Raw genomic sequence first — 14,980 nt, forward strand, 5'->3', positions numbered from 1 at the left:
AAAAATAGTTAGGATACAAAATTATTATTATTATTATTATTATTATTATTATTATTATTATTATTATCAAACGCAATGACAAGTCAGTGTGCAAAGTGGGAGCAACATAAGAAAAAAAAACACACAAGGACAACGATAAGAATAACCTTTTAGAGTTGAATCAGGCCTACAACAACTCACAAAATGTGAAAAAAGAAGAAGAAGAATCTTGTTATATCAGGAGAAAGCAGATTCAGGAATAATGGAGGCTGGTAACTAAGCATTTAATACAAAAAATAATAAGAAAGTTTTCGGAATAAACATTCAACTTATTAGGTCGTGTCCAGTACATATTGAAGAGATGTCTAAGTATAAGAACAAAAGTGGCCAACTGGACACCAGTGGGATTAATCCCACAAAGTCATCTACAGACTTAGCATTTGTGGCTATTAACCACTTGGATCAATGTTCCTTTAAAGAGGGCTTCCAAGATATTAGCAAACAAGATGTTAGGCTTGTGCTGTTCAATATCTACTGCCATCTTAGTCTATTACTACCTGTATTCATCGTTATCTTTCGTCTCATTCCATTTTCCTACATTCTTCACATCCTGCACCTCCTGAATCAAGCCAGAAGAAGAGAACGACGATTTCAAACTTAAGGGACACAAAATCACACTCAACAGTCAAAAGGAGTAGTTGGTAAGCCTTGAAGTGGCAATAGTAGACGTACCATCTAGCCTGGGATATGAATCAGTAATGTATGTTAAGGTGTGAGTGACGGTTTCAATTACTGGTGTACATCTCCAAATAGGGTGTCATTAAATGGACAGGAACCCAAGACGTGACCAAACGTTTCAATCTCACTGTGGCAACGCCGACAGTGGTTATTGTCTTGGGACCTGCCAGGTAATGCACGAACTGGAACTACATTTGCTGTCGGTTTTATGGCATTTCTCCAGTCGCTACTGGTTAAACCTTCGGGTTTTCTTACCCACTGATTGACTGGTGTGTATTCCTTATACAGTATAACACATCAGGCATCAAATTCTTTCTCGTGGAGTTGTTGTCGTAGTAGCGAGACGCTGACCGATTCGTATTCAGTATTCAGGAGTAGGCCAAGTTTTTCGAAGCCCTTCTCTGTTTCTGTATGGAGGTCTCTGGTATGGTTAATGTGTATATTGTTGGAGAACTTGGCATGCATTTATATGCTGTAGATAAGCCTCCCAACCACACTTGAAAAGACTGAGTCCTTTATACTTTTTAAGAAACTGAATAACTTCTTTCAAGGTACTTTTGATAAGATTGTCAGTATCAGTCAGGGAACTTACAGGTATTCGATGTAAAGGTGTAGTGTGAAATGGGAAAATGTAGGTTGATAGCACATTAGATTTCTGGTGTGGCTGCAGTACTGGAGTTGATGCTAATGCGTCTAGTTTACTCTTAAGTTTTTCCATTATTTTGTAAATAACCACTGATTAGTGAAGTGCTGTCATTCAGTGTCAAGTATAATAACTGTGTGTACTAATTGGGTCACCCTTGATTAAATTAGTTTAACCTCTCACTGATGAGGAGCATATGAGCGCTTGCATTACACAGTGGACAGAGGCGATTCAGGTGTGAGCACTAAAAAAAATTGCATCAATCTTTAAAAATTCACTGTTACAACAGTCTGGCTAAGATTAGTTTCAAGCGTTTACAGCAGACTCAAAAGAATGTATATAATACACAATGCAGTCTAAATGCAAATACTGGAGGTACAATGACAGGTGACATGTTATAGAGAGAAGTTAAATGGAGGGAGCAGCTTGCATAATGTGCATTATCATCTATAGAAAATGAAAGACAGTCAATGTCTGAAGAGAGAGATGAGGAGAGGAAGCAGCTCCTGGGGAAGTTTATTTTTATGCATTTGTTTCCAGCTCCAGTTCTTGAAAGAATTGTAGGAATCCTTGAAAAATGAGAAAATGTATATACAAACTGAAAAGCTACAGATCATTCCATCAACATTGACTTGAAATCTCAAGTAGTTAGTTACAGGCCCACTAGAAACCATTAGAAAGCTAGATGTACGTGCACACTTGTGGTTATAAGAGACTTACAGAAATGCAATTAGAAAGAAAAAAGAACGACATAATCACCAGAACATGTGAATATGCTTATTAATGGAAAGATTGTAATTTATACAATCCAATCAACATAAGGAAATACTGTGTAGCAAAACATACATCTGCCAGAATGCAGCAGAAATTTAAGTCTGTATGGTCCCAGGTGGAAAGAGATCGGACTATTTCGATTTCCATTCATACACAGAAGGAAGGCAAAGAGAGACCTTCAGCTTCAAAGATATACCATTTTAATCTCAAAACTTTAAAACTTTACTAGCTAGAACAAAATTAAGTTAGGTCCACAAGGGTCTACACCACACATAGAGGTCAGCAGCATGTGAAGAAACGGAGGCCTATACATAGTACAGAGGTCAACTCAAGAGGTTAATAAAATAGTAAGCGTTTTATTCATAATAATAATAAAGTGAACAACTTATGCACTACTAGGTCCATTCTTAATAAAAACAAAAATTGTCTACTGTCTTAATATAGAAAAAGCTTGATGAAATAGAAGCCCTCTTTGAAAGAAGCTCTTCGAAATCTATGTCGCCTGCCAGATTCCTCGATGTAAATCCCTGTCATAATACTTAAATGTGGGGGGAAAATGAATGTCAATCAAATCTGACAACAGAAGAACTAGCAGAGAATATTCGGCAAGTTATACTGAATATAAAACACAATGAGATTCGCCAAGTGTCTACAAATCTGTTAAGATTTATTTCATACTAACACTAAGGATTCTTTTTTCTTTGTTTTATAGTTAATAACAGGTCAGGATCTGGTCTGAAGCTGGGTAACAGCCCTAAATGCAGAAATGAAGATCAACGGTGTTTGAAAAAAAAAAAAAAGTATGACAGCTGAGGGATATCACTTAGAACATCACCTTTAATGCAAGGCGAGATTCTAGTATAATATATAAGTAATAATAATAACAACGTAAAAGTTTCCAACTTTTCAATACTAAAATATATTCACAAAATTATAAATTACACGGTACTAGTTTCGACCCATCTAGGGGTCATCATCAGCCGTATTGGAGCACCCTTCAGTCCCACCTTAAGCCCTCTTCCTAAGTCATATATAATTTTATATATGTCATTTCAATACAAGAACTTACTGATTTCCATGATTATAATTTTTACAACACCCCATTTATACTTTATTCTTTGTTAAAAACCTCTTAGTATGTATATTCCTTGTATTATTAACTATTACCATAATAACATCTCATTTCATCTACCACATTCACTTGTTACTCTTTAACATTTTCTTAGGATTTCGCCAAAAGTGATCTTTGCTCCAATACGGCTGATGATGACCCCTAGATGGGTCGAAACTAGTACCATGTAATTTATAATTTTGTGAATATATTTTAGTACTGAAAAGGTGGAAACGTTTACGCTGTTATTATTATTACTTATATATTATTCTCAGTTCAATACGGACCAAAAACATGAAATTCATAACCATTAATAGAGATTCTAGTATGTTAATTTAATCAGAAAGAGACTTCTACGGCTGTTATTTGACAATGAGTAGCGCGCAGATATGGTGTGCATTTTACTGGGCAGTGGACAACTGCTGTGGGTGCTGCTGTTTGAGAGGAATGTTTCTTCAATAGTTGGCTGATCATCACACTGAATGGTATCATTTTATAAGTGGCCTCTGAGAATGTCAAGAATCTGACAGAGGCATCTCATATGGAAGACTTCTACCTTCTGAATGTCTTGTTTCAAGGAGGGTTCATGTCTCAGAAATATATATCAGGACTGGTAAGAATCAGTGTATGAAAGAGGCGGATCTTAGTTTTTAAGCCTGATGTTATTCTCCTTCCACAACCACCACCTGTCCAGCTCCATGGCTAAGTGGTTAGCGTGCTGGCCTTTGGTCACAGGGGTCCCGGGTTCGATTCCTGGCATGGTCAGGAATTTTAACCATAATTAGTTAATTTCGCTGGCACGGGGGCTGGGTGTGTCGTCTTCATCATGATTTCATCCTCATCACAACGCGCAGGTCGCCTACGAGCGTCAAATCAAAAGACCTGCATCTGGCGAGCCAAACTTGTCCTCGGACACTCCCGACACTAAAAGCCATACGCCATTTCATTTTTAATCACCACCTAAGGGATGAAAAGGCTGCCGCTTGCTGTCCAATTCTGGTATGTATGTCTGCACTTGATGTTACTCTTATTCTCCGAGATCAACAACCCCAAATATTGAAGTGCTGATTTTATTCAATACGTATCTCACTGAGGGGAACCTTAGCCTGTATCCCATCTGTCGTTACGGTTTTGGTCTTGTCTGCATCTATCCTCAGGTCATACAATGAAGTAATGTTTGCAACACTGTGAAGTATGTATGTAGCTTCAGCATTGGTCTTGGCGAAGATGGCACTGTCATCAGTGAATATGAGGTCAGTCAGGAAGAAATACTCATCATACTAAACTACTTGTCTACCCTCAAAATCTTTCCTCATAATGGAATCAATTACCATATTGAAAAGTGATGGAGAGATGACATCACCACGACTAATTCCTGATTGAATTAAGAACTCTTCTGACAGTTCATTTAAAATTCAAACAATGCAGGATGAATTTCTGTAAAATGCCTGAAGGATGCGAATAACCTTTCTTGGTACACCCATAGCTTCCAAAATACTCCAAAATGCTGTCCGAAGTATACTGTCAAACAAAGATTTTAAATGAATGAAGATGACTACCATTCTCTTCCCACATTGAATTCATTCTTCCATCACTTGGCAGATAGACAATATTTGGTCACAACATCCTCGACTTGGCCAGAAACCTCCCTGTTCCTCAATGTTTCTTGAGCCATGTTTACAGTATCTTCATGAAAACTTGACCGGGAATGGAAAGGAGACTGATTTCATGGTAGTTTTCACATTTCCAGCTATCATCTTTCTTCACGATTGTCACAATTGTGACTTTCTTCCACATTGATGGTATGTGTTCTGAGTGCCAGACTAACATGATGAGATTTGTAATTTTTCCAGCAAGCTGTCCCCTCTCCATCACTTCAGAAGTGATTTGATCAACTCTTGTTGCTTTTCCATTTCTCAGCATCTTAATGGCAGACCCAACTTCAACAGCAGATTCGTGGTCAATAGATGGACACTCTGGAAGGTCAAGATATTGTGGTTATTTCATGGTCTCATGATGATCATGACTGTAGAGCTCCTGGAAGTACTCTTGCCATCATTGCAAGTGTTCATTAGTTGAAAACACAAATGACCCAGACTTTTTCCTGATGTGTTGTCGTTTAATGACTATTTTCCCACCCAGTTTTCACATTTGGTAAGTTTTCAATACTCATGTCTGGAAGCTGCTTCCTTAAGATTCAATGCTAGGTTGTTCCAATATGCCTGAACTTCTGCCTTCATCTTCTTTCTGACCTGTTCATTAAGTTCTCGATACTGTTTGAAGTCAACATGCTTCATCTGTTTCAGTTTTTCAACAAGCTCCAGACATTCATTTGAAATCCATGGTTGCGTTCAATGCCTGAAGAATGAGCACAGAGGGGTAACACAATCCAGAATGGATTCTGATTCAAACTTTCCTTTCACCTCTGCATCTTCTGGTCGATTTCTTGGACAGTGCAATCTGGAACTCCTGGTCAACTTCAGAGTCCTTCAGTAGAGTCCAGTCCAGCTTGGTTGATGGAGATATCCTTCGCCTTACCAGTCGGAGCGCAGCTCAGTCTTGCACGCAAAAAATAATGATATGACAAGCAGTTAGATTTCCTCGCTGCCCAAATATCCTTGATCGATGATCTGAAACGGGAGCTGATGAGTATGTAATCCAGAACTGCAGTGACTTCCGAAAGGATTTCTTCATGTAAGCAGGTGTTTTAGTGTTAGAAAAGATATTCCCCAACAGATTATTAAATGAGAAAGGACAACAGACAAAGCCCCATGTCAAAACAACCAATTATTTCTTCCCAGCCATTCCTATCTGAACCAATGTGGCCATTGAATTCACCAGCCAAGTTGAAAAATCCACTTGTGGAACTGATTCTAGATCATTCTGGAGCTGGTCACAGAAACAGTCTTTTTATACATGAGGGTTATCATCCATAGGAACAAAAATTAAGATGATGTGGGTCTTGATAGTGTCATTGAAAGTGAAAAATGCCAAGCAGTTTGAGATTCATTGAAAGGAGTTCCTTCTCAAAATTTTCAATAGGAGGAGGAATATTGTTTCTCTTTCATAGTAACACTAAGGCTTCAGACTTCCTTCTCAAAATGTTTGATAAGGGGAGAACTTTCTCTCTTTTATAGTAAACCCTAAGGATGAAGACTTCCTTCTCAAAATTTTCAATAGGGGGAGAATTCTCTCTCTTTCATAGTAACAATAAGATTCGGATTTTCTTCTCAAAATTGTCGATATGGAGGGACTTTTTCTCTTCTTCGAAGTAATACTAAGGATTAGATTTTGATTGGGGGAGAATTCTTCCTCTCCTTCTTAGTACTGTAACACTAAAGATTAGGACTGACTTCTCAAAATTTTCAATAAGGGAAGAATTAACACTTTCACAGTCAAAGATTTTGACCCTCAATAAGCAGAACAAATCTGTCTCTCTCAAATTACTTACCCTCGCACTGCTAGTTCTCCGCTGGTTCCCATATCCATGGTCATTTTCTTCGATACAGAGATCCGAGTCAGAGTCCAGTCCCGCTCTAGTGTGACTCTCCTGTACAAAAGAATGCTTTGTAAGCAACAATTCTCAATTCACTAATAGACTACAATAATTCCAGTGCATATTCTATCTCAGTGTACCTGTGTCATCTGCTCTGTTGTGGTCAAGACCCTTGCCAAGGGGTTACAACAGACAGGAAGGGTTTCAAGAAGTGTCGGTCGTGCATGGGTGAGAAAGGGTTTCATATACTTTACATCAAAGTCAGCCCAAATTCGAGCCAGCCAGGCTTTTTCATTAGGCTTGTTACCTTCCCACGGTGGTTCAGCAACATCCTGGAAGACAACATGATATGATATAGAGCCAATTCATTCCACAGTACAACGGAAATTGTAATCATTTACAAGAGATTTTAATGCAGTTGACCGTAACATAGTTTGATTTTTGACCCTGTCTTTACATTAAGACAAGTTGTGGAAAAATTGTGGGAGTATTGGAAGGATATAGTACCGATTTTCCTAGTAACAGCAAAGATAGTGCCCCAAAATATCTGCAGCAAATTAATAAGGAAAAAATATAATCAAAGCCATGTATCAAATTGTGAAAGCTGTGTGAGAAATAGGTTATGCCAAACAAAGTGATTGAGACAGGGAATTGTACTGTCACCCATATTATTTATCCTAATTATGCAAAGAATCAAGAATGGTGTGGACAATTCTGTCACGCTTCAAAGGTTATTCACTTCACCAAATAGATTGTGTTTGTATCCCTAAAGCCATGATCGCATTATGTCGAACAGTGGGGTGAATGTGTCGTCTTCGTCATCATTTCATCCTCATCATGACGCGCAGGTCGCCTACGGGTGTCACATCAAAAGACCTGCATCTGGCGAGCCGAACTTGTCCTTGGACACTCTCGGCACTAAAAGCCATACGCCATTTCATTTCACATGGAGATATAAAATATATCTAAAATATTTAAGCAATACAGGTTGAGGAAAGAATTGGTTTAACAAAATATTTCCCAATGGAGCCCAATTATTCGGATTCGCCAACAAATAATGATGAACATAAGCAATTTTGTGTTTATAAGTTGGAAATTTCATGACTGGTACTAGGCTGGGAGCAGACGTTAGAACTAGTGGAAAACAAAGCAAGACTTAAGCCTCTGTATTAAAATAATCTGCTGCTTGGAAGATGAGGAAAGTCTGAAATTAGCCGTTGATAAGTGAAGGTAATGGAAGTCAGTACTGAGAAATAGACTTGAACAATGGGCTACACATATAAGAAAAACCCTCGGTGAGGCTAGGAAGAGCCATGAAATTTGGATGCCCATCATTTGAAAATTTTTCAAGCTATTTTAAAATCATAGAGGCTACATTCATACCATCTAATACGATAAAGCATCACCAGTATTATTTGAAGTGATTAGTTGGTTATGAAGTAATGAGAGACTCTTCCTTCAGGTGTTGTTCTATTACTAGTACCTTTCTCAGGCAATCTTCTACAATCCGCTGGGAACATGGCAACAAGGGGAATTAAAGTGACTCCCGAGCAGGATGAACAAAGGACCACCTGATGACTGTTTCCCTGGATATTGACGCCATGGAAGAGTAAAAGGTTGGGGCTGCCCGGTCCGATGTCTTTTCCAGATGCTGGAGGAAGAGAAGCATGGTTTACAAAGGAGCAGATCAACTGTAGATTAGATATTTGCAATGTGACAACTGGTGGAAAATGTTGGGAGTATGATAAGGATGTAGTGATGTCTTCTTCTAACATCCAGAAGACATATGATAGTGTACCCAGAAAAAGAGTACAGAGAGTATTGAGCACTAAAGGAGTTGCAGAAGAGACTGTACACATGATCCAGGCATTGTGCAGGAAATGCAAAAGCAGAGTTAAGAAGAGGACTGGGAAAACAGATTGGTTTGAAGTACAGATAGGACTAGGATGGGAAAGTGTGTTTTCTCTACTCTTGTTTGTCACTGTAATGGGCAAAGTACAGGAAAAAGTAAAAGGGATGATGGTACGAGATTATATTCCATCTTGGTTATTTTCTGATGATATTGTGATATGGGATGAGAGTGAACACAGTCTGCAAATGTTTTTAGATGTGGACAATAACATCCAGAGAGTGAGGCAGGGTGCAGGGAATGGAAATGAAGTTCCTTAGAACCATGCTTGTAAAGACCGAAGGAACATACAAAGAAGATGAGAAAAGCTGGGATACAGAAGTTACAAAATAGAACAGGGACCAGTAGACTAATGTAGTTTGGTCCCACTGGCAGGATGGAAATAATAGAGCAATGATAGAATGGAAGGTGATCAACAAGACTCAGGGGGAAACCAAAGAAGATTGACTTTTTTCTTTCTTTTTACTTCTTAACATCATTATGTCCTCACTGGACCACATTCGTTTAGGTTTCCAACGTTTACACATCCTTGCCCATATGTCTTATTCTTTTATTGTGAGCATTTCTTCTGTTCTTTGACCATTAAAGCTGTTTCACTGATTTTACCTATCTTCAGATACCCTCCAATCTTGGATTATTTTTTTTGCTGAAATATGTGTATCTTGTTCTGTAATCCCACTCAGCCTCAAATCATCAGCCACTTCTTGGTACCATATAGGTTTGCCTTTGAGATTTCAAAACTTGTGTTAGGATCTGTTTTGTCATGAACAAAGAAAGTCAGCCTCCTTTTCCTGATGACATTGTTACTTTGTCCACCTTGTTTTTTTCACTTCAATTTTTCTAAGCTTCCATGTTCCTTCCTTTTTAATGGGTCCTAAGATCTCTTTCCCTATACTTTGTTCTAGTTTCTCCAGTTCTCGTTTTGAGGTTTTATTTCTCACACTCAAGCTCTGATGCATAAAAAACTTCTGGACTGTCTGGTGGTGATTTTTATTTTAAAAGGAAAGGTAACCATCCTCAATGGAGGAAGCAACAGAGAGTAGAGATGTGAACAAGCCCAGAATGTTGAAAAGAATGGTGGAAGAACGGGCAGAGGTGGTGGCTAATGGTCCATTTCTCCACCTGAAGAAGTCAGATAGAGGGTGCAGAAGAAGAAAAACAATAACACAAAAGTACTAAGCCCTAATATTTTGGTATAGTCATATACTGGACATCTTAGTAAAATAAAGTTTATAAATTTGTGAACTTTTGTTTCTGTGGTCAAAATCCCACTTCCACTTTTATGTGACTTTACATACATCATTGGATAACTGCTCGAGCAGCCCAGATATTTTTCAGCAAATAACTACAACACTACCACTGATTTTATGGCAAAGATATTATCACTAAATTTATGATATGTTAATTATCGTTCACCAAAGTTTCATTGAAATCTGTCTGGTCCAACAAAAACAGTTCCCCTATAACTATGGAAACAAATTTCACTAGATAGTGCTACAGAGCCATCATCAGCAGAGGCGGAAGAACTATGCCAACTCTAAAAAATAAAAGAGAGAGAGTGTGTGATTGTGTGGTTCTGGAATTCGTCTCTTCAGCCATGCCACACGGAAGCCAATCACTAGATTCGGCAGTAAGTGAATGCCTACTGATGATGACAAAAAATATTATGTACACAACAATATGCATGTGGGTGAATGATTAATTTGTGCACATGAAGTACACTTTCGACTTATTAGGCTATTTTGAGTATGTATAGTACATGCTGAAGAGATTTTGAGTGTAGAACAAAAACAGCCAAACTGACACTAGTGGTATTCAAACCCACAACCTTCCGATTTCATTGGATGCTCTACTGATTGAGATATGGTGGCCTAAAACATACACAGTATATTCTGATGGAAAAGCTCTGTTTTGCACTTAACATCTCTTCAGCACATAGGCTACTATATGTACTCAACATAATTTAGGAAGTTGAAATTGTATTTCAAGCACAAAGTGGTCGAGAAAACTAAGTATCCACCTGTACTAGCCCACAATGGGCTACAAGTGTATGCTCATCAGTTGTCCTGGCAGCAGTGCCAGACATGTACCTCAGAACCTTTCCAAAAGAACAAATACAATCTAGACTACAACAGATTAAACAGTAGAGCATCTAAGGCAAAATTGGAAGGTTGTGGGTTCAGGTTCCACTGGCATCCAGCAAGTCATTTTTGTACTTGCCATCTTTCAACATGTACTATATATATTTAATAAAACTTACTATTAAATAATAATAATAATAATAATAATAATAATAATAATAATAATAATAATAATAGTGGTGTATGGCCCCTAGAGAAGTGTACTTCAAGTACAGTGAAAATTAATATTCACTACTCATTTGTGCAGCTGGGAGTGGAACCACTTCTAGATACCAGTGTCACGAGTATCAAAGACATCACCTTCAACTGGAAATGCTGCTTTCTTCCAGATGACATTAAATATTCCATGTCAATATCAATGTTGCTGAGCAAAAATCACTCACAATATAAATTATTTTGCTAAGTTCTTGCCATTCATATCTAGAGGCTCATCCAAGCAATTTTATCTCTAATGTCTTTCTGTTGGAGTGAATATAAATTCAGATACTTTGAAGCCTGTTGTAGTTTATGATCATCTTTATGATCTGACACTGATTAGCCAGTTCAAGTCCTACTGATGAAAAGAAAAAATCACAACACAATAATGTCAGCAGGGTAGGAGAGGCTACAATGGTATAATCACTACAGTGTGTCTCAAAAGCCTGGATTCAATTTCAAATCTTGTGAAATAAATAAATAAAAATGAATGAATTCATTCATTCAATCAATCAATCAATCAATCAATCAATCAATCAATCAATCAATCAATCAATCAATCAATCAATCAATCAATCAATCAATCAATCAATCAATAAATATCACAAACAGCTTATTACAGCTAATGGACTTGTATCCAAGTGCCTGAGCATTAGAACACAAATTTTGTTTGAACATTTGGAGAGAGGCATTATCTCCACATAGTTGAATATTTTCTCTACATTTTCATTTCCACCTGAATGTGATGTTTTTTTCAATGCTCCTGATAATGCTGCAAACCTACCAATAACCTTACCTTGTGGAGGCGGGGCTTGCATGGTCAAATGATCCCAAGAGCTATGCTGGCTGTAGCTTAGCTAATGGTACGGCGTACCATGCTGGACAGGTCGGAGGTGATGATCTAGGTCTTCCAGGTTGAGGATTGGGTGTAGGACTAACATCTTATCCCGAAAAAAAAAAAAAGAAAAAAACCCACCCACCTCTCATTACAAAATCTAACGACAGACGCTAGATGGATTTTTCGGGCAGACCCAGGAAATGGAAAAGGGCAAATGATGTAAGAATTTGTGGCTTGAATCTGCTGAGCTTCAACAGAATCAGAGCTATGAGAAACCTGAAGCACATATTGGGAAAATATACAGTGAACATAGCTGCTCTATTTTTCTGCAACAAGTAGGAATATGAGTCTTCGTAGTACTTACTTTCCCCACAAGCGGATTCATTGGGAAACCTGGATGTCACTGGATGGAAACACAGTAAAGCAGAATAATCATTCTTTGTAAATAATTAAATCTGTTACCAGTCACAACCAAGAGATTGTGACAGTGACCACTGAATGGTAGTGGTGAAATTTAGACAGCAGATAGCCAATGTTAAACAGGAAGCCGGACAGAGGGAGAAAAGATTTGCGGTCATTAAATTGAACAATAAGGATAGATGATATAGAAAAAATTGTAGAAGATCAGTGGCAAAAATTAAACAATGTTACAACCACAGCCTGGGAAGTACTAGGAAGGCAACCGCCAATGGTTAGGGCTGAGTGGGTTGACAAGGAATGTCAAAAAGCTCTACATATGAAATCAGGTGCAAATTAAAATGTTGCAGCGAATGAGAAATTACCGTGAAGTTAAAAGAAGAGAAGTAAAAATAACTTAGAAAAGGAAAAAGAGATAGTTGGAGAGTAAGAGACTGATGGACATGGAGGAGATATTTATTGAGAAAAGAGGTACAAACTTTTACAACAAAGAAAAAGAAATAAAAAGAGAGCTCCAGCCGAGAACATCTTTTTTGTGGAGACAGAGATGGAAATCTGGTTGGTGATACTAGTGGGGTAATGAAGACGTGGGCATAATATTTCAATACATGCCTGAGTTCTGGGGAAGATGAAGAAGACCAAATGATCATTGCAGCAGAGAGGGAGAAAGTACATTGTGAAATGAACCACAGTTGCAGACAGAAGTGCCATCACTTGAGGAAGTGAATGGAGCAATTAGGAGCTTGAAGATAATAAACCTCGAGGAACAGATGAAATATTCTTTTCATTACTGAACCACAGTGATGACAAAACAAGATATCATCATCATCATCATCATCATCATCATCAAACCCTTCCAGCATGCTGGGTAGGGTGGTGTTGAACGAGACTTCACCATCATTGTATGTCCAGAAATGCCTCCTCTCTCACCACTAAAATGCTAAGGGAGAAAAATCCCAGAAAAAAAAAACTGTTTGGTGATAAACCTAGGAAATCAGCTGGAAGAGTACTGTGCAAATTGCTTTCAAGAAGATGTACATTGGTAAACTTGAAGGACAGAAGTAGACCATGAAGAGATGACTGGATAATGTGGTGGAAGATCTACATCAGTTGCGAGTCTAAGGTTGGCAGAAGAAAGCACGAGACAAAGTGGAATGGGGAGATATGATATTGTAATCATAGCCACAGGACCACCAGTTTTACGTGACTGCTGATGTCATGATCATAACGAAAGAACCTTCAGTTTTACATGACTTGATATGGATCCTCCAGGTTTACATGACTAGATATTGCAGTCACAGCCATGGGACTTCCAGTTTTACCGACTGTTAATATCGTGATCAAAGCCACCGCATCTTCAGTTTTATGTGGATGCTGACATTGTGATCGCAGCCATGGAACTTTCCGTTTTAACTGATTGTTAAAATATCATGTTCATAGCTATGAGACCTACAGTTTTACGAGACTGTTGATACAGTGATCACAGCCTTCGGATTTCCACTTTCTTGCAACTGTTGGTGATATGATCGTACACACAGAACTACCAGTTTTTTGTGTTTGATGATATCAGGATCAAAGCCACGCGGTCTCTAGTTTTATATGGAATTCAAACCACAGGTACGCAACTTCATTTTCAAAATCCCTACTGCGTTGGTTGACAATTTTACCATGGAGAGAAGCCAGTGAATAAGCCACTTAGCTATCATGCCCACAATGTTAACTAGAGGACTTAAGTTGCTCAACTCTCAACTGCATTGAATGTGCTTACTGTCATGTACTTTTATGCTGGCAAGATTTATGTGTAATTACTGCTGTTGATAGCTAACGCTGAACATTCTTTGTAAGAGCTAGACTAGTACTACTTTACTACTCATGCTACAGAGAATGCTACATTCATGCAAGCAAGCACAGTCTCACCCCAAACCCTGGATTGCTTTTATCTCTCTGATTTGCCTCGCCATCTCCGAAAATTTGCTCGGTGGACTGATCAGCCTGTAACACCATCCAGAAAGGTAAAAACATGCAGAGTAAACACCAGTATGCCCTCCATTTCAACTGCCAGAAATAGAGCTCAGAATTGTGAATGATTCAAATCAGACCTCTGTAGCACTAACAAGGCAACCATTCCCCCTGGGCCTAGACTATTGAAAAAAAAATTATACGTACTAATTCTTGTAGTGTAGCGACAGTTGTTCGTGTAATACTTTTGTCATTAATGATATGTTTTACAACCCTGAAATAAAGATTATTTTAAACAATAAAACTATTATTCAAACCCAAATAATTCTCTCCTAGACAGAGTCATTATAATAAAATTACATTCTGTTATCGATCATCAATTCTGTTTCCTTGTATTGCAAGTCATGTTAGAATACGCATGGCGGGAGTCTGGACATGTAACAAGAAACCTGGACAGTGGTTTCTAAAATGTTTTTCAAACTCTACTTCAAGTTAATTATGGTTCAGTGAGAACGCGTCTGTACACTTCGTTGTTCACTGTATATTGGAAAATACTTGTCCTACGATTCTCTGTGCTGATAGTGGACACCTTCGGACTTTGAATGAATACCATGTGGATTTTGTGCTAACCAAATGCATGTGTTCTGCAAGTTTACGCAACTGCTTAGGTGAAACCATGCCTCATCTGTGAGCCATGCAATGGACAGGAGCCAAGATTTTGAACAGTATGCCAAGATTTTGAACAATAGTCATTTGGAGCCAACAACAATATTCCACCCT

General features: G+C 38.2%; 1 protein-coding gene across 2 annotated transcripts in view; it reads right to left on the reverse strand.

Annotated features, from left to right (window-relative positions):
* Positions 1-14,980, reverse strand: part of Nhe3 (Na[+]/H[+] hydrogen exchanger 3) — a 254,903-nt gene that overhangs the window by 55,889 nt on the left and 184,034 nt on the right. For both annotated transcript variants that reach the window (XM_067153087.2, XM_067153086.2), the window contains 2 exons: positions 6,882-7,073; positions 6,697-6,795 (listed from right to left, as the gene is read on the reverse strand). In XM_067153087.2, coding sequence (XP_067009188.1) covers positions 6,697-6,795; positions 6,882-7,073 — 291 coding nt within the window. The remainder of the gene's footprint in view (positions 1-6,696; positions 6,796-6,881; positions 7,074-14,980) is intronic.

The sequence above is a fragment of the Anabrus simplex genome, chromosome 8, assembly GCF_040414725.1.
Source record: "Anabrus simplex isolate iqAnaSimp1 chromosome 8, ASM4041472v1, whole genome shotgun sequence".
Lineage (NCBI taxonomy): Eukaryota > Metazoa > Arthropoda > Insecta > Orthoptera > Tettigoniidae > Anabrus > Anabrus simplex.